The sequence below is a fragment of the Enhydra lutris genome, unplaced genomic scaffold, assembly GCF_002288905.1.
Source record: "Enhydra lutris kenyoni isolate GAN:26980312 unplaced genomic scaffold, ASM228890v2 scaffoldscaffold86, whole genome shotgun sequence".
In the NCBI taxonomy this organism is placed as follows: domain Eukaryota; kingdom Metazoa; phylum Chordata; class Mammalia; order Carnivora; family Mustelidae; genus Enhydra; species Enhydra lutris.
Genome location: NW_019154170.1, coordinates 2,104,480 through 2,124,627, shown reverse-complemented (window position 1 = coordinate 2,124,627; position 20,148 = coordinate 2,104,480). Strand labels below are relative to the sequence as shown.

Genomic DNA, 20,148 nt, shown 5'->3' with positions numbered 1-20,148 from the left:
GTGGGAAACAGTCCGACAGTTCCTCGAAATGTGACACATAAACTCAGTTAAACTATTACATCCGAGCAATTCCGCGCCTGGGTGTGTTCAGAAAAATGTGTACACGAATGTTCACAGCAGCATGATTCACCACGGCAAAACCCTGGAAAAATACTAAGGTCGGTCAGATGACTGGATAAACACAACATGGTCTATCTATACAATGGAACACTATGCATCCACAAAAAGGAAGTAGTGGTACATGTTACCACGTGCGTGAGCCTCGAAAGCATGATGCTCAGTGAAAGAAACCAGGCACGAAAGACCACACCGTGCATGATGCCGTTTACATGAAATGTCCTGAACAGGAAAATCCAGACAGGAAGCAGAGTAGTTACCAGAGGTTGAAGGAGGAGGGAATGGAGGGGAGGGGTGACTGCTAACCCATCAGGGTTACCAGTTTACAGGCTGATGAGAATGTTCTAGAACTAAAGAAGGTAAGGATTGTACAACATTGAGAATGTACTAAGTGCTGTTGAATCATATACTTTTAAGTGGTTAAAATGATGAGTTTTATGTTACGTGAATTTGACCTTGATAAAAAATACACAACTAATTAAAAAAACCACTGTTCTCCCTGGCCATTTGAATGGATCTGTTCCCTACATGCGTGGCTTTGTCACTTGGAAAATACTGGTCCACTGACGTGGCAGATATTCCAAATGTGGACATGCTTCATGACACAGTATTGAAAAATCACACTGGTTAATATCACCACTAAGCTCAAAACTGTAATTCTTCTTTGGTTGAAAATGTATTGGCAACCACATCAGTCAGCTGTTTTCCTGGATACATCCATCTCGCGCCGATCATTTTTGAGAAAATGCCTGCCAGTTCCCCAAGTCTGAATAATCGTCATTTGTCCGTTGTTCCTTCAAGCAGTGTTTCTTGACAGAAATGGCTGGTTTGGCTCATAGTCACTTGTCCGGCGGCTATTCCTTGGGGCGTCATCATCCTTTGGCAGCAGAAGTGCCTTTTGTCACACAGACTATTGGAAAGATGTCAGTTCTAGGACTGAGATTTAATACAATTAACAGCAATTAACAGCCCCACCAAGGACCATGGGTTACCCTTAACTGGAAATCGCAGGACGCCATCTGCTGTTCTCTTTTCCTTTTCACTGTGAGTGCAGGGTGGTGAAGACCACAGTGACTTCTGGGAGACTTCAACGCCTCTGCCTTGCTCTGTACCTGCATTTGTGCCCCAGGGGGCTCATCGATGTTGGTTTTGCACAATCAGTACAAATGCCAGCAGAGGGAAAGTGGTCGCTGATGGCTCAGCATTATTATGAAAACAGTGTTGACCCCGTAGGGCCCCTGGGAGGATCCTGGGGACCCCAGAGGAGTGCCAGACATATTTAGGACTGACTGACCCTATTGTGGAAAAGAACACAAATTAAGGCTTGCTGCCTAAGATCATCCTGAAGAACCCACAGCTATTAAGTAGGGTCTGATCAAGTCCCCGGATGCCAGAAATTAATTTAATGCAAAGTGGAAACTCCCAAGGTGTTCACTGTGTCTTTTTTTTTTTTTTAAGATTAAAAAATATATATTTATTTGACAGAGAGAGATCATGAGTAGGCAGAGAGGCAGGCAGAGAGAGGGGGAGAAGGAAGCAGGCTCCCTGCTGAGCAGAGAGCCTGACGCAGGGCTCCATCTCAGGACCCTGAGATCATGACCTGAGCCTAAGACAGAAGCTTAACCCACTGAGCCACCCAGACGCCCCTCACTGTGTTTAAAATTAAATCTTCGTGTAAAAGTCAGTAGGTGGTGAAGGTCAGGAAACCACCCAGCACCGCGCCCAAGGCTGGACGGGGAGGTTAACGCTCTGGAGTCAGCCCTGACGGCGCAGTGTGCACGTCTTTCCAGCAGAGGGCGCTGTAGTGCCACCGCCCAGCCCCGCGCAAGAGGCGGGTCCTGCTTCCAAGAACAAGGAGCATCTTGCACTTGAAGTGGGGTCTTCCTTACACACCTGCCAGAGTGACTCGCACTGCCTGGCTCAATCCTCTAGGTGGCTGGAGAGGTTAGTGTTTAAATATGCTTAAAATAAAAACTAATTTTATATTTGACTGGAGTTCAACATTTTGCTATTTAAAAATACTTATCAAGATGCTATTTGCACAGGCCCGCGGATGGAACAGTAAGGAGGAGCCAGGGATGGACACAGTGGTGCCCCCTGCCGCCCCACCCCCACCCCCGGGCAGTTTTCCTGAAAGTCACTTCCGGTTTCTAAACTTGCGCAGTTTCCTTCCCTCTTGTGTTGTGCGTGTGCTTATGCTTCCGTTTCTTAACTTATCAGGACCTTCATTTTTATTTTTCACTCAATGCAATGCAGCAATATTCCTTTTCACTGGCCACTTAATACTAGTTTCTGCTACATGAATTGTGAACAGAATAAGGGCGGAGGGGAAGGACACATGTCACGCGTTAAGGGCTTGTCCGGAAGGAAGGAGGGCAGAGAACACCCAAGGACTCCTGATCAGAGATACAGCGTCTCAAGAACCCTAACGTAATAGCAAATAGCAGACGCGTTTTAATAGCTCCCAAGTATATTCAAATAAGCCAACTATTTAGAAAATTCCCCTCCTTTCATGTATAACCCTAGCAAGATGCCACCTGCTGTAAGGACTGTCCTGGGGCTCCTGAGGGAGGGTGGAGGTTACTTCTCTGAGGTCATGAGCGTATACCCAAGTGGCCATTCCATTTATAACATAATAATCTCATTAAGAGGGGCCACTGGATAGGGGTCCCCTCTGCCAAGGGCCACAGTGACCACTACTGGAGCAACAGCAGCATTGTGCTACATATTCAGTTCTGCTATCATGGAATCTTCTGTGATTATCTTTCTGAGCCAGTTCTTAGAGATCAAGGGTTGGCCAACTTTTTCTGTAAAGGGCCGGAGAGTAAATATTTTGGGTTCTGTGAGCCAGACAGTCTCTGTCCACAACTACTCCACTCTGTCCGTGGGACTGGGAAGCAGCCACAGACAACAAGTGAAGGAATGGGCATGACCGTGTGCCAATAAAACTTTATTTACAAAGTCAGCCAGCTGGCTGGATCTGGCTGTGCAGCTGTAGTCTGCTGCTCCCGCTGCCCCATAGTTCTACCAAGAATTACACGTTACGGATGTATTAGACCTTATTGTTAAACTGACTTTTAAAAAATGACGTGGGCATAGAGGGGATAGCTGCACAATATTGTGAGCGCCCGATGGACTATTGGTAATCGTTTTCAGCAGCTGACATGTTTAGTTCTCGCAATTCTTAGAACTTTAAGCAATAAAGGTCTACTGAATTAAAGAATTTTTAAACTTTTCATTTGGAAATAACTCCAGACTTACAAAAACGTAGCAAAAGTAGCACTAAGAATTTTGTACTCTTCGGCCAGCCCTCCCATCTGTTAGCATCTCGCATGATCTCAGCACAAAGATCAAGGCCCAGAAACCAAACCCCATTCACTGCGATGAGTCAATGAAAGACCTCATTAGAATGTGATGACCACTGTGTTGATGTCCTTTTTCGGGTCTGGGATCCCATCCAGAGCCATACACACTGTGGTCCTTTCGCATCCACAGCCATGAGAGAAAATACCAGAAAATGAGAAATGGGCGAAGAATGGAAGAGGATTTTATCAGATCAATGAACAGCCCATTTGTCCACAGTCGCTCTTGACATTCTAAGTGGGTCTGTATCGCTCTGGAACAGGAACGACGTCCCTGGTAAATTATATGCGAAGTTTCCGAATAAGCGCCACAGCGTGCTTTCTTGCTTTCTTTCCAGGATGACATTCTCCTTCTTTAACTTTGTCACCGGAGGCAGAAGAGAGATGAAAACCTCAGATCTCTCTTCAAAGCAACCCTCCTGAGTAAACCCAGGTACTGCTCCCACCTCCACGAAGAAACGTGCAAAACCAGCTTCCGAAGTGATGATCTCATTGAATATGTGTCAAAACCCACAGCATGTGTAGCACCAAGCACGAACCCTAATGGGAACCGCGAGCTTTAGTTAGTAGTAACCGTGGGTCGAGATGGAGGGTGACAAAGGTACCGAACTTCTGTGAAAGGCTAATGAGGGCAACCGTGGGAGTGGGGGGGTGGAGGGGGGCTATGGGGATTCTCTGACTTCCCGCTTGATTTTTCTGTGAACCTAAAGTGGTGCTTAAAATTTAAAAAAAAAAAAAAAAAAGGAGTCTATTAAATTAAAGAAAAAAGTGATGAGAAATACTTGAGTCCCAGAGCAAAGCAGATGTGCTCTTGGCAAACTCCCTTTCTCAAACAGTGTGCGTTTGCCTGCAAAGTTGTTGCTCTGACAGTTGGACAGAAGCTCTGATGTGCAGAGAATGAGGAAGCTTCTAGCAAATGCATGGGTGATATTCGTGTCTTCACTGGAAATGCAGGCTGCAGAGAAGACACGTTTGGCGATTGATAATCCATCGTGAACTCTGGGAAGTGTGGGGGCATGCCTGCCCCGCGGGCCACATGGAAGAGTGGCCGCGAGACTGGAGGGGCACGTGTGGGGAGCCGCGCTGCACCCAGGGAGCCGCAACGGTCCCTTCACAGTCTCCCCAGCCTGGACTCCGTGCTGGTGAGCTGGAGAGAGATTACGAGATTTGACTTTTCTGAACCCACGCGCGGGTGGTCAGGGGTGAGACGCTCCTTGTGTGTTGGAAAGGAGGAGCTGAGTTTCTGATGATGCCAGAAAAGAAATTCCTGTGATTTCAAGTGGCGTATCTCCGGGCTATATGTCATAGAACTCGAATCTGTCAGTTCAGGGCCCTAAACAGTGTGTCTTTTAATATCGGGAACAAGATCTCAGGATTTTTGAAGACTCCAAGTGTCCCGGGGGGCCGGGCTGCTGATACCCCGGCTTCTCAGAGTCAGCACGTGCGGGTTGCCCTTCATCTGGGGGAGGAAGAAATTGGCGGTGCGGTCCTGGGCACATCTGAAAGTCACCTCCGGTGCCACGAAGCGGATGCAAGCTCTTTAGGTAGCACAACGCAGCCCGAGAAAGCTCAGGACCCGCCTGCCGCTGTTCTCAGAAGTGACCTCACTCCTCACCCTTCTGGCTTCGGCGTGGCACGTGCTGATGGACCCAGTGCGTGGCAATCCCGAGCGGAGTCGTCAGGGCGGACACCATCCCGATCTCTGTGTGATCTGAATACCCAGGGCCACCGCTACTGGTGACCTAGGACTCCGATTTCCTGGAAACGAAGAGTTTACAAAGACGCCACTCAGATGGGGAATGTGACCCCTGGGTCAGCATATCCTTCCTGAGGGCCAGACCTAGAGACGCTAATGAACCATTGCAGCAGCACGATCCCCGCCATGGGCAGGAAGGCTGTATATTTATTATTGTAAGAATTGGTTAGAACGTTGTCTCCATCGGTCCGCGCTGTGTGGCCCATGGGGGGCCCCGTGTTTGCATGGCCTGGCCTCCTGCAGCCCAGGATGGCAGGGTCTCTACCTCGTGCAGCCCGAGAGCCCCCAGTGTCCCCTTGACACGACCCAAAGGGCAACTCCTGGGCAGAAACAGCGAGAGCAAGCCTCTGGGTTTAGACCCAGGCTCCGTGTGGTTCATCTAAGTGCCACAGCAGACGGTTTTATCCAGCACTCCTCATGTGGACCATTCGGTTTTAAGATTTATGTAACACTGATGAAATAAAGACTCAAGAAAATCTGCACCCCCCAGAGTCTGCGATCTCTCATTGAGGCTGGACAGGCGATTCCCTCTGGTCTTCACGCTGTTTCCAGAAATGATATAAGGTCCCAAAACTCTTGATGGATAAAGCTGGCAGGACTCAAGTGTTGGATGGCGGAGACGTATTGCAATTCTGTTGCAATCTCAAGACTGTTCTTGTTCTCCGCTCCTGGAAAGCCCCTCAGATCCCTGCGGCACGTGTGTGAGATGTTCCCATGCCACAGCAAGTCGAGAGAGCACAGCGAGGGCAGGGTCAGGAATCGGACTGCCTTCTGAGATGATCGCTCTCGGGGCTCGCATGGAGAGGGGTGTCAAACACAGCCCATTCACGGATTCCCAAAGGATTTAAAAACATGGATCTTCTGAAGCAACTCAGATGAGAAACCACAGTAGCCGGGTTGCCCGGGCTCTGGGCTGCACACTTCTTTGCAACAGGATAGTGTTGACCGTGGAGAACGCTGTAGTTTCTCAGGAAATCTGTGACCCGTGATCTTAGGATATTCTGGTATTACACACTGATTTGACTCGTTGACATCGAACCTGTCGTGTCCGTGGTAGTTAACGTGGTCTGTAAGGAATGCTTTCTCATTGATACCAGCTCGAAACTCACGTATATTCAGCCAGCCCTCCAAGGGAGGCCATGTGTGGTTGCCTGTGGCTGCCCAGGCCCTGGTGGGCTACAGGGACTGAGTGAGGCGAGGGGCAAGCTGATGTACCAGGGCCCGCCCCACACGTTAAGGCCTCTGGAGAGCAAGTGACTTCTCTCCACCCTGCCCACAGAACCGGGTCCTGGGGAGCACTCTGGACATAGAGGACAGAGACACCGGGGTTGGAGGAGGGCTCTCTGATGTCAGGTGACCCCAAAGCACATGAGGACCAAAAGGACAGGGAGGTGACAGGAGCATCATCTTCTGTTTCAGGAGATTATTAGCCCCACTCCAAAAGATGAAGTTATTTTCTAAGTTGACAACCAATCAATGTAATCCATCACAGTAACAATGTACAGAAGATAAAACTCATGATCATATAAATGAAGAAAAAGCATTTGACAAAAATTAATATTCATTTATGATAAAGACTTGCAGAAAACGAGGGATAGAGGGGAATTTCCTCAACCCGAAAAAGGGCATTCATGGAAACCTGAGCCAACATCACATCTAGCAGAGAAATACTGAAGACTTGCCCCTAAGACTGGGAACGAAGCACGGATGTCCGCTCTTGCCACTCCTGTCCAGCCACTTCCTGGACCAGCAGGAAGTCCTGCTAGTGCAAAACGATGAGAAAGAGGAATGAGAGTCATCCTGATTGGAAAGGGAGAAACAAAATTGTTCCTATTTGCAGACAACAAAAAAGTCTTGTAGCTTTTACAAGTAAGTTCAGCAAGGCTGAAGGATGGAAGGCCAACAGCCAAAAATCAACAGCTGGAAACAAAGTTAAAAATCAACACCACATATGATAGCTCCAGAAACATAAAATATTAAGGCATAAATCTAACAGAATATGTATGGAATTTTTGTGCAAAAAATTACAAAATGCTGATGATAGAAATCAAAGAAGATCTAAGTAAATGGAAAAAAAATATACTATGTTCATGGATGGGAAGACCTGACATGGGAAAGATGTCAGTTCTCCCCAAAGTGATCTACAGGTCTAATGCTGCTTAACCAAAATCTCGCGATGAATTTTTTTGTAGATATAGATTGGACGACCTAAAATTTCTGTAGAAAATTCTAAAATTATGTTAAATAGCCAACACAACAGTGAAGTGAGAGGAAACACTTGATACAATTGGATGAAAGGACACTCTAAAGGACACAAAAACATATCTGCCAATCACTTATCTGATGGGGGACTTGTACCCAGGATACATAAAGAACTCTCAAAACTCAACAGTAAGCAAACAAACAATCCAGGTAAAAAACAGGCAAATGACTTGAACCAAGAGGTCACCAAAGGGTATATAATGAAAGGCAAACAAGCACGTGAAAAGCTGCTTACCACAGTTAGCAATCAAGAAAATACCGATCAACCACAGTGAGACACCGCTACGCACCCATCAGAACGTGGAAAGTGAAGAATGGTTGACAACACCAAGTGCTGGTGATGATACATCACTGGGCTAGGGGGACACGTAAAATGGTACAACCACTTGGGAAAACTGTTGGTGGTTTCCAGTAACGTTCAACTTACACTTACCGTGTTAACCAGCAATCCTGCTTGTAGGTATCGATCCAAAAGAAAGGAAAACATATGTCCATACCAACACCTGTATGTGAGCGCATAGCGAGGCTTTCTTCACAATCACCCCAAACTGGAAACTGCCCAAATGGCCCTCAAGTGGTGACTGGATGGACGAGCTGCGGGGCAACGGAACCCTACCTAGGGGTGAAGAAGTGAGCACTGATTCACGAGACGACGTGACTGAGTCTCTAAAGAGACCCAGCGAGTGAGAGAGGTGGCCTCTGAAGGTCACTGACTATATGTTCTATGTATGCGACACTCCCGGAAAGACAGAGCGAGAGTGACAGACAGCGGATCAGCACTGCCAGGGGTATGGTGGTGGGACCAAGCTGTTGTGTCAAACCTCAGGGCTGCACACCAAAATGGGTCACGTTTACTCGGTGTTAGTTTTCTGAATGATAAAAGTAAGCATGGAAAACAGACTCTAAGAGCAGACAGACTTTTAAGGCAGGTCAGGAACTGCCTGGGGCAGGAGTGTGGCGGTAGTGAGTGGGTGCAGTTCCCAAGGGGGACAGCCCTGAGCCTAGTCTGCTCCAGCGGTCACATGGATGGATAGGCCCCGGGCCTCCGGGAGAGCGACGCCAGCGATGGCGGTCCCCCTCGCACGGTGAGGCTGGGCTCAGACGCCATTTCCACAGTGCCCAGAGTGGGGGTGGGGGGCTTTGGCCCTCTCTATTTGCCACAGAGTACCTGGTTCCCAGGGGGTGGAGACTTGCCTCGGATCACACACCCTTCCAGGTGCCAGAGCTCCGGCTCCAGCACCCCGGGCTGCCTTCCATGCACCATCCCTGCCGCGGAGGGGGGCCTACTCAGGGGCTACCCTGCTGCCCCCGCGAGCCTCGTACATACCGTAGCTGGCGATGACCGGGAGGTGTGGGCGAGGGAGTGTCTGGTGCTGTCCATCCCCCCGTGGATGAGATAGGCTCCCGCGCTGGAGACAAGAGGGCTCCCCCCGACATCCATGGTGATGCCCACCATGCTGTGGGAGGGGACCGCTGGCGGGGAGGAGCCTGCCACGGTCACCTGGGCGCTGCCCGGGGCCTCGAAGTAAGAAGCTGCGCTGCTGGGGGCGTACATCTGAGGCTCGGGGTTGTAGGCATAGGCCGTCCGTCTGTCGGGGAGAGAGAAGGGCGTCCTTTGAGTCTCCACGGGGCTCCGGCAAGACTTCCCATTACAGCTGGAGCCCCTCGAGACCAAGCACGCGAGGTCACTCAGACACGAAATGTCAGGGCGGTGCAAACAAAGTTCAAAGTGATCATTTCTGGAAATATTAAGGATCACGGGATGACTCATCGAAACTATCGCCGAAAAGTTCTGAGCGTGTAATGGGGTTGCAGGGGGAGCCCCTCCGTGGAGACGGAACAATTCCGTATCTTACTGCGGTGAGGTGCCATCTGCACCCGGGGTAGGACGGCCTCGACGGCATGCACGTTCACACATGTTCACGCACGCGCACGCACGTACGCACGCAATGCTGTGTAGGCTGCTACGTGTGAACGAGGCCCGGGGGCTAGCTGACAGCCCATCCCAGTGCCAGTCTCCTGGGATCGTGCTCTGGTCACAGATGTCACCACTCGGGGAGGCGGGACCAAGGGCACACAGGACTCGATCCTAAGTCAGCAACTGCCTCAAGAGTCTGTGATTCTTGGGGCGCCTGGATGGCTCAGTGGGTTGGGGCCTCTGCCTTCAGCTCGGGTCATGGTCCCAGGGTCCTGGGATAGAGCCCCGCATCGGGCTCTCTGCTCTGCGGGGAGCCTGCCCCCACCCCCCCACCTGCCTCTCTGCCTACTTGTGATCTCTGTCAAATAAATAAATAAAATCTTAAAAGAAAAAAAAGAGTCTGTGATTCTTGCAAAACAGAAGTGTTCGCCAAATGAAATTGCCGAATAAAAAGAATTTCTTTTTTTTTTTTTTTTAAAGATTTTATTATTTATTTGTCAGAGAGAGAGGGGGAGAGAGCGAGCACAGGCAGACAGAAAGGCAGGCAGAGGCAGAGGGAGAAGCAGGCTTCCCGCCGAGCAAGGAGCCCGATGTGGGACTCGATCCCAGGACGCTGGGATCATGACCTGAGCCGAAGGCAGCTGCTTAACCAACTGAGCCACCCAGGCGTCCCCGAATAAAAAGAATTTCTAAGTGATACCAAGAATTTGTCTGCTATTCCTTCCCCATTTGGATGAAGTGATATACCCTGCGGTTTGAGACTCAAATTTTTAGGTTCTGCTTGCTCATGTAGAGCTGGCCCCAGGAAAAGGTGGTGCTGAGGCTTAGTGACATGTCTAGTCACCTCTGGGTGGCAGCGAGGCCCCACTGACTAGTGTCCAGGAGGCCTGCACCTCTGTCCCGCCTCCCGAGGTGACAGCCAATCTAACCGGAGCACAAGGTCAAGCTCAGGAAGTTGATGCTGGGACGACCTACAGACCTCACGCAGATTTCCCGGGCCATCCAGGCATGGATGTGGTCCGCGTGTGCACAGCAGGTCTCGGTGCTGTGCGGCAGAGACGCACACAACTCTGGCCATCACCGCAGCCAACCCTCACACCCGACCCCTGAACTTCTGGAAGGAGGTGTGGGAATCAAACAAACCAAAGGGCTCACGTCTGGAGCGCAATGACCTTCATGGAAAAATGTATCATTTTCTGCCCTAAGAACCCCATAGTTCAAGGGCAGAACTCTCTAGAAGTCTTTGACAAACAGAAAATCAAGTTTTATCAACATTGCAAAGAGCCAGAGGTGAACCCAGGCATGGATGAGAAGGTGGAGAGAGCAATGGTGTCTGGACTGTGAACACGGAATCTTCAGGCTTAAAAGGCTGGACTGGGGAGTATTTTGTTTTGTTTTGTGGAAAGCCTGCCTTTTCTGGAAGTGAGAACCAGAAAAGCCTGTGATTTCTGAAGTCTCCGCAGGGCTCTCCTGTCCTAGGACCGTTGTACCAGGTCCAACATCACCCAGAGGAGGAGGAGAAGTTCCTGCACACACAGGCCCAAATGGGAAGAGGTGGGGGAGTCGTGAGGGAAAGTTCTGGATGTGGCCCACGCTTGTCTGCGAGGGGAGGGGAGACCCACGTACAAGGCTCCATTCGTGTAGACGGCGTCTCCGCCCTCCACGTACTGCACCTGCGGGGGGTACACGTGCTGCAGGGGCTGCACCTGGAACGACATTGGGGACCTGGCGTTATGCACGCGGGCTCCTGGGGGGGGCCCCTGGGCACATCTGTCCTCGCCTTTTGTGAACACTGACTCCTACATTTCCGATATCCTGCCCCAGCCGTCCCTTTGACCAAGAAACTAGGAGAGCTGGTCCCCAAGAGGCCCCACGGGTGTGGAGCTGCTCCGACCTATGGCTCTGCCGCATTCTCTGGTCGTGGCGGCTCATTCCCGAGGGGAGTGAGGCAGGTAGCCCCCATTCTGTGGCAGGCCGGGGTGCGGGAGCCCAGTACTGCAGAGCGGAGCTGGGATGGTAGGTCCCTGCCGCCTGCCAGCCGCTGGGCAGAGGGGCAGGTCCCGCTGGATGGAAGCCAGAGCTGTGGACAGAACTTGACCTTGGTGGGGGGAGGGTCAGACACCCTCACCCCTGGCAGGGCAGAGGGCTCGAGCTGTTCATACTCTACACAGTCTCTCTGATGTCCCCTTTGGGTGGCCCTGGCACCCCTCTCCTGAGGGGCGGGGGTCCTGGGAACCACACTGGGGAGACCTTCAGTCTGAGCAGAATGCAGTGGGAGGCGGAGAGGAGCCCCAGGAAGCCCCCAGCCCCATTCTGCCGCGCCCCTGCCCTCACCTGTGGCCACGTCAGTTCAGCATCTCGGCAGACAGGGATGCTGGCCGGGGTGGGGGGGGTGCAGGTAGGGAGGGATACCCGAGCTCTGTGCGCAGAAGCGTACACCCTCCCCACAGAGGGAACCTTAATGAATGCTCCATCCAACCTCCTTTTGGGGTGAGAGAACCAGGGGCTGGGTTTCACGGTGGCCTCTAAGTCCTTCTGTGGTGCGGCAGGCTGGGGCTGATCCCCACCTCCTAGGACCAGCCAGTGTGGTGCAGGAGGCACCCCAGCCCCTGGAATAGGGAGCATCCCCGAGAAGGTTCCAGGGACTGATGTGCTGGGGCTGGGCTGTGCCTCGGGATGGGGGGAGGCGCAGAAGTCACCCTGCAAGTCCAAGCGGCCCAGAGAGAAAGGCTGGGGCAGGCCCAGCCCCACAGGAAGCTTCTGGCATCACGACACCGCTCATGTCTCCCTCACAGAGCTGAGACAGAGCCGCTGGTTCCCTGTGGGCCTCCTGGAAGCCTCTGCTTCTGTCCCACGACCCCAAAACCTGCCCCAGTTGCCTTCAGACCAGTGCCTCTGAACATGCCAGCGATCGAAGCCAGAGCCCCCTAGGGACAGGGGCGTGCTGTCTGGTCTCCGTGGTCACCAGGCTAATGCGCCCAGTTCCCAGGGCCCGCACTGATTGGGATTCAGCACGTCATCGAGCTCAAACCGGCGACCTCCAGCCCTTGGTGGAGTCTGGCCTGCCTCTCCTTGTGCATGAAGTTGCCCCCACAGCCGCGCCCCTGTGCTTCGGTCCACAGCCACTCTGGCGCACAGAGGCCGTGCTCGGCAGGGTGGCGGGGCGGCCGACCGCTAAGCCGAAGCATGAGCTTTTGGCCTTTTCTAGAAAAGGTCTGCCCTCCACTGCTCTGGACCAGCTGGGCTCTGTCTGAGCTGCTGCTCTGTGCAGCTGTGTGGCTGGGGGCCCAGGGCCTGCAGCTCTGTTCCCGGGTCCCTGGGTTTCACCAGAAGCACATCCTGGGTCTCGGCACTGGTCTGAGGGCACCGCGCTTCCTTCCCCAGCGAGTTCCATGTTCCTTCAGTCCCGAAACGTGGCTTCTCTGTCTGCGTGTCTACCTCGGTACCCCAGTGCTCTATCGAGGTGCTGGCTTGGACCCCGAATGCTGGAGCTCTGAATGGATGAAAGACCGTCAGCTTTCTTGGCCTGTGGCGAACTATCTGCAGTAAAAGATTTTTTTTTTAAACACAGCTTCTGAAAGAACTTTCTGGCAAAGCACTGAAGACATCAAAGACAAAAGGGCAGCGACAACAGGAAAGGATGCCTCGTTCAGAGAGGGCTCCGGATCGCTAAGGGTTAACATGTCCCGTGCCCCCAGTGCCGTGGTTACCTGCTGTGGCACCTGCTGGACCCTGGGGAGGGAGATTGGCTGCATCTGGGCCCCTTTGGGAGCCGAGCCCGCTGCCTGGACCAACACCCTCTAAAAGGGAAGGAGAGAAGGACATTTAGACTTTAGTCAAAGTTTGGTCCTTATCGCAAACACAGATTACAGCTGGAGCACCGCCACCTTCCAGGAACACGAGCAGGCCTGACAGGAGGACAGGATGATATGTGTGTGTGCGCGTGTGCGCGCGCGCACACACACACGTTCACATGCACGAGCACGAGCACGCGCACCTCCACCTGCCCCCAGCGCTCTCCCTCCCTGGGGTCTGTCTGTTCCTCAAGGTGACGTGGGCTGTTGCTGGCACCAAGCTGAGAGATCCGGTGATAAGAAGGACCCCCCCAGACAGCTGTCCACATCACCTTCCCCGGCCCTGGCCCCAAGCTGGGGCTGGTGACGGAAAGCGGCTGCCGTGGTGGGAAACTGGGCAGGACAGCACAGGGCTGGGACATGAAGCATGAGGGGTGCACCTGGGGAGGCGAGGCAGCAGGAATTCCTCTCTCTGGCAAGGAGAGAGGCTCCTACTGCTGAGGGAAGGCAGGGCTGCCCAAGAGCATGAGTGCTTAGAGCTTTCCAGAAAGGGAGTGCCCCAACTAGGCAGCAGGAAGTCTCCGCATGGGGAGTGGAGGCGGTGCCTGGGGGGCGGGGCAGGGGACAGGCATGTGGGCCTCTGCGGAGACTGGAAGCATCTCTAGCGGGCTGGAAGGCCTAGCACTGGGGAGGGGATGCTGTGTGGGCCCCTGGCACCAGCCAGCCAGGTCCCGGCCCGCAGGAGTCCAAGGCCTGCCGAGGCAGCCAGGGGTGGAGGGCTGATGGGTCGGGTTCAAGTGGGCAGGGAAAGATCACAGCCCCTTGGCACCCTGGGCTTGCGAGGCCCATGGGGCGAGGTGCAGGGCGGGGTGGGGGGACTGCTGTATTTGCAAGAAATAAAAGCTAAACAAGTCTGATTAGCCATTCTAAAAAGAACAACCACTTGGAGTTAGGAACAATGGGGCTTTTCTAGCTTCATCAAGTGTCATGCTTCTAACTTCTGGAATCGTGCTCGTGAGGAGTCACATGGCTCCAGTGGACCTCTGCACACATATCCAAGCTTCCAGTCTGTTCCACTGCCCTCGGCTTTGTGTGGTCTTCTGTCAGCTCTGTGTTTGGGTCTGTGGTCTATTTCCACCCACGGCAGGAACCTGGAAGTCAGGAGCCTTCACGTGGCAGGTCTCTCCTTGCAAAATTTCAAGCCCATATCCATTCGAATGCTAGAACTCTAAGCAATCTTTAGCCTTATCCATAAAGTCTTCCTGGGTAAAAGGGACATTTCCCAGGTACGAGAAAAATTCCATTCAAGGATAGGAACAGACTAAGTTGGTTTCTTTTCATGTTTATATCCTTGAGTCCTTGGTGGGACCTTTTCAACAAATAGCGACGGACACACTAATTTGGGAAAATATAGATTCCTCTCTCTGCTGACTCGGGTGCTTTTCAGAACCGAAGAGGATGCGATCCCCCTCCCCGGCCACACTGGTTTCCCCGGAACAGCCCGAGCCCCAGGCAGCAAGCGGCTGCTCTGTTACCTGCGGGGAGGCTGGTACCGGCTGGGCCACGGGGGCCTGCGCTGCCGCCGACGGACACAGGGTCACAGAAGCCGGCGAATCGGATCCACCCTCCGCATTCTGCATGCTCAGTTCTAAAGAAAGGCGGAGAGAGACTGAGTGGAGCGGGGTTGCCGTCACGAAGCCCTAAGTGGCGCTGGGTGGTTCCTACACACGGACCCGGGCACCCTTGACCTTCCTTCCTTAGATGCCCAGAGCGCTGCTCTCCCCGCCCTGCCCCACCCCATCGTGACAGCCCCAGCTATCTCCAGACATTGTCCAAGGGGGGAAAAAGGCGATACATAGTGGGAGTAAAGAAGCATTTTATCTGGGGCGCCCCGGTGGCTCAGATGGTTAAGCATCTGCCTTTGGCTCAGGTCATGATCTCGGGGTCCTGGGACGGAGCCCCCGCATTGGGCTCCCTGCTCAGTGGGGGGTCTGCTTCTCCCTCTCTTTCCTTCTGTCCCTCTCCCCTGCTCATGCTCTGTCTTAAATGAATTAAAAAAAAAAAAAAAAAAAAAGAAGCACTTTATCCTGGGCTAGAGAGAAGTCCTGCCTTCTGTTCCTAGAGATCCTCACCCATGAGAAAGCATAAAACGGTGTTTCTTTGCAGCCAGATGCATACGTCTTTCAAGGAGGTAGTTTAAAAATTCTATACAAAAAGACTCATTTCATTTTTAAAAAATATTTTATTTATTTATTTGAGAAAGAGAGACTGAGAGAGCAAAAGCAGGCTCCCCCGCTGAGCAGAGAGCCTGACTCAGGGGCTCGATCCCAGGACCCTGGGATCATGATCTGAGCCGAAGGCAGAGGCTTCACCAACTGAGCCACTCAGGCATCCCGAAAGACTCATTTCATACCAAGACAATGTGGCAGAGGATACAAAACAATCAGTCCATGAAAATGCTCACAGGCAAACGGTCTTGGCTTTTTTTTTTTTTTAAGATTTTATTTATTTATTTCACAGATAGAGATCACAAGTAGGCAGAGAAGCAGGCAGAGAGAGATAGAGGAGGAGGCAGTCTCCCTGCTCAGCAGAGAGCCCAATGTGGGACTCGATCCCAGGACCCTGAGATCATGACCTGAGCTGAAGGCAGAGGCTTAACCCACTGAGCCACCCAGGCACCCCCGGTCTTGGCTTTTTAAGAACCAGCTGCCCTCGAGAAGCTGTGGAGAGGGCGTGGCTTTGTGGGCAGGTGCAGCCCCGTCCCCCGCAGTTATCAAGTGGAGTCTCCCCACTTCTGCCTCATGGGGAGGCCTGAGAGCAGCACACGGCGCACACCGCGGGCCCAGGACGGACACCAGAAGTTCACATAAGCTTTCCCAGCCCGGCAAGAACTCCCACCTCTGCTGATGACAGAAGAAAGCAGAGAGCCGGGTGCAGGTGTTTAATCTCTGAGTGTTGGCTTCCCCGATGAGGAAGATTCTAGGACTCCGCCCATTCCCCCCTCAAAGCCTTTGGTACCACAAGAGCCACTGGATGGATCCGTGGAGGTGTGGCCTGTGCCTGTGGCGGGTTCCTGGTTCCCTGACTCAGTCCTTACCACTAGATGTCCCCAGAGCCACGTGGTGACTGGCACTCCCTGCTTTCTTCTCTTCCAGGGAAGGAGGAGATGGAGAATTTCCAATGTGTATTTCCTGGGTCTCCCACTCTCCGCACCTTCCCAACAGAACTGACCTTTGGAATCATTCTGTAGGAAGCTGCTTAGTCAAGGTCTTATTTACAGATCTCCCCAAGGTCGGAACCAGTCACCTGCCCCACCCCCACATCACTTTGTTCCAATCTGAAGCCAGAAAGTGGGTCCCTTCAGCAGCAGTGGGAGGAAATCGCTGGACTTGGGCTCTCTGTGGAGAGAATCCACTGGTGACAGAGGGAGAAAGCTGACTCAGAGGACAGATCCTTGTTCACAGGCAGAAATCACTGTGCTCCAAAGTCTTGTTAAAATCAGGGGAGCCCGTGAGAGCATGAGGCTTGAGAGCGAGCCCATGCTCGGCTCACTGGGGCCAGAACGCACCTTCCAGAATACAAGTTATTCAAGATCATGCCAGGTTTTCACACAAGTGTATTTCCTAGTTTAACACGCTGTTTGCCCCGTGCTGTCTGTCACACTGTTTAGTGTATGGTATTCAGGCCAAGGGTCGCCAAAGCTTTTCTGCCAAGGTCCAAAGACTTTAGGCACATCTGGTCCTGTTACAACTACTAAACTTTGTCCTGGCACAAGAGTGGTCACTGCACGCGCGCGCGCACGCACACACACACACACACACACACACACACACACACACACATCCCGGTTGTGTTCTAATAAGACATCATTTAGGAAAAAAGGGCGATAGGCCAGGTTTGGGCTACAGACCATAGCTGCTGGTCCTTGGTTCGTATAATTTGGGTTTGGTGAAGTGATGTGTGTTTGGAGCATGGGTAGAAAAATGGCACTGTCTTGATTCAAAACCTTGGGGTCCATGGCCCCTGGGTCCAGGGCGGAGTCCCTGCGGCCCCATCTCCCCAACATGACAGAATTGGAGGGGCCACAAGGGATGACTCACATTGTTAGGAGGATGAAGCCCGTAAAGACAAATGCATTAGCGTCTGGTGGGAAACGACAGCTGTGCGCCTGAAGCCTATAAAGTCACGAAGAAAATCCCCAAATCCTGGAAACTCAGGAGCCAGGTTACAGCCCTTGAAACTGAAGATAGGAGTTTGGGCACAAGGGACAAGTCACTCTGGGGAGTTGCAGTGGGTTAAACAGTGACGCCCGAAACTCAGGGCTGTTCCTAATCTCTGAATGTGAGCTCATCTGGAGAGAGTGTCTTCGCAGATATCATCAAGGTAAGGATCGAGAAGAGGTCATACGGAGTAGGGCGGGCCTGAAATCCAAGGACGGTGTTCTTGTGACAGAAAGACTAGGACACGTGGGGAAGAAGCCCACGTGACAGTGGAGGCGGAGAGGGCGGGATGCGGCAACATGACAGGGAAGCCAGGGATGGCTTGGGCCACCACAAACCAGAGAAGGCAGGAAGGATCCTTCCCTAGAGAGAACACAGCTCGCTGACACCTTCGGGTCTCTGGAACTGTGAGGGTTCAAGCCCCCCAGACTGGGGTACTTCGAATGACAGCTCCGGGAATCTCAGGCAGGGACCTATATTATGAGGAGCACAGCTGGGACAAAAGCATCCCATGCAATGGCTTCTGGGTAGTGCTTCAGGGCCGTGCATGACCCGGGCAGTCGGTAAATATTTACCAGATGAATAAATCCCTCCGTGTCTCCTTAGTAGCACAGCCCATACCGCAGTATACCGAATGGTATGTGGTGTTGCAGATAGAGTCTATGTAAAGTGTCACTTACAGGGGTGCCTGGGTGGCTCAGTGGGTTGAGCCTCTGCCTTTGGCTCAGGTCATGGTCTCAGGGTTCTGGGACCGAGCCCCACATCGGGCTCTCTGCTCAGTGGGGAGCCTGTTTCCCCCTCTCTCTCTGCCTGCCTCTCTGCCTACTTGTGCTCTCTCTCTCTCTCTCTGTCAAATAAATAAAATCTAAAAAAAACCAAATGTAAAAAAAAAAAAAGGTGTCATTTACAACCTACCCGGTTATTTTAAGGCTGTGTAGGAATCTCCTGGGAAATGTAATGACCTTTTGAGACTGACTGTTCTACTCCCCCTGAACACATCCCTAATGTTAGCATCAGACAGACAGACTGACAGATGCCACGTGGGCCAGCCTGGCTGCTCCCATATGTTGAGGGCATGAAATCCTTCCCTACCCATCTAGGATAACCAAGGTCATAAATTGCCTATAAGCTGATCCGGTTTCCTAAGTTGTAGTTCTCTGAATTTTTCTTAATTTGGGTCCATTAATCAAGGGCTCTTAACACATCAAAGTTAAGGTGTTTTGTTTTTTTTTTAATTGCTTATTAAGAGGCATCCAACAGCACTGGCTTTCAGTAACCGTAGAGCATTGGTGGGACTAACCCTCCTGTAGATAACAGTTAAAAAATCTGAACAAGGGTGCCTGGGTGGCTCAGTGGGTTAAGCCTCTGCCTTTGGCTCAGGTCATGATCCCAGAGTCCTGGGATCAAGTCCCGCATCAGGCTCTCTGTTCAGCAGGGAGCCTGCTTCCTCCTCTCTCTCTGCCTGCCTCTCTGTCTACTTGTGATCTCTCTCTGTCAAAAAAAGAAATAAAAATCTTTTTAAAAAATCTGAACAAAATATTAAAACGCACAACACACACATAGACACACACACACAATTTAAAGACACAGTGGGTCAAGGGTGGCCGAGGTAGGCAGAGCCTGCCAGGGAGTCCACCCTTGAGAGAACTCTGCCACATCAGACCAGTGATTCTGAATTTTTGCCAGGGGCACGCCCCAGTCCATGAATGCTTCAGTGCAGAAGGCAACAGTCTGGTTGTCTTGAGTGTGAGAGGAGAGAGTTCCGAATATTAAGGGGAAATCCTGAAAGAGAGAGAGCCACAGAGGGGGCATGCCCCCAGATCTGCCTAGAGTCCATCCAAATCTTCAGCCAACTGACTAAACCACACTGTGTGGGGAAGACCCCAGGGGTTTGGGGGGAAACCCAGCAGCTCAAAGATGAACAAACTAAGAGGAGATTTCAGCTGCTGCTGAAAAAGATATTCGCATGAGGGACAGGGTTTGAGTCCAGCCAAGATAAGCACTAGCAGGGGGAGCACAGCAGAATCCATAAATTCCACAACACAGCATTCATGATATCCAGGGTCCGATACAGACCATGGATGATGAGAAGAAACAGCTATGACTCATACCAAAGAAAAAGAGAGGAGGAGTGAATTATAACCAGACCAAGACAATTCAGGTGGTACAGATAAAGCAGCTACTAAAAATAAGTCCAAGAACTTAAAGGAAGTTATATGTACAATATAGGAACATAGAGGAATGTCATTGGAAGACAAACTGTTAAAAAAAAAGTAGAAATTCTGGAGCTGAAAAGTACAATAATTCAAAGGGAAATTTCACTGATACACTTAACAGCTGATTAAAGATGGCAGAAGGAAGAGTTAGTGAACTCGAAGAGAAATCAATGGAATGCAAACTCAAGAACCAAAAGGAGGAAAAAATTGAGGAAAATGAACAGAACATGCAATCTAACATATATGTAACTGAAGTCCCAGAAGAAAAGGAGAATGGAGAGGAAAAAGATATATTCGAAGAATGGCCAAACATCTCTTAAATTTGGCGAAAGACATCAACCCAAGAATGATAAATACAAAGAAAACCAAATTAGCCATATCATGGTTAAACCGCTAAAATTAAAAAAAAAAAAAAAAAAAAAAGAAAAAGAAAATTTTGAAAGCAGCCAGAGAAAAACTACATCTCTTATGAAAAGGAATAATAGTATGGATGATAACCAACT

At 51.5% G+C, this 20,148-nt stretch overlaps 1 protein-coding gene across 2 annotated transcripts in view; it reads right to left on the bottom strand.

Annotated features, from left to right (window-relative positions):
- LOC111161680 (regulatory factor X2) overlaps nucleotides 1-20,148 on the bottom strand; it is a 91,634-nt gene that overhangs the window by 26,578 nt on the left and 44,908 nt on the right. The window contains exons 2-5 of one of the 2 annotated variants that reach the window (XM_022525486.1): nucleotides 14,745-14,857; nucleotides 13,126-13,215; nucleotides 11,042-11,121; nucleotides 8,825-9,086 (exon numbers count right to left, since the gene is read on the bottom strand). In XM_022525486.1, the coding sequence (XP_022381194.1) occupies nucleotides 8,825-9,086; nucleotides 11,042-11,121; nucleotides 13,126-13,215; nucleotides 14,745-14,849 (537 nt within the window). In that variant the 5' untranslated portion in view covers nucleotides 14,850-14,857. Of the gene's footprint in view, nucleotides 1-8,824; nucleotides 9,087-11,041; nucleotides 11,122-13,125; nucleotides 13,216-14,744; nucleotides 14,858-20,148 lie in introns of those variants that run through there. The other variant, XM_022525485.1, reaches the window with a different exon arrangement.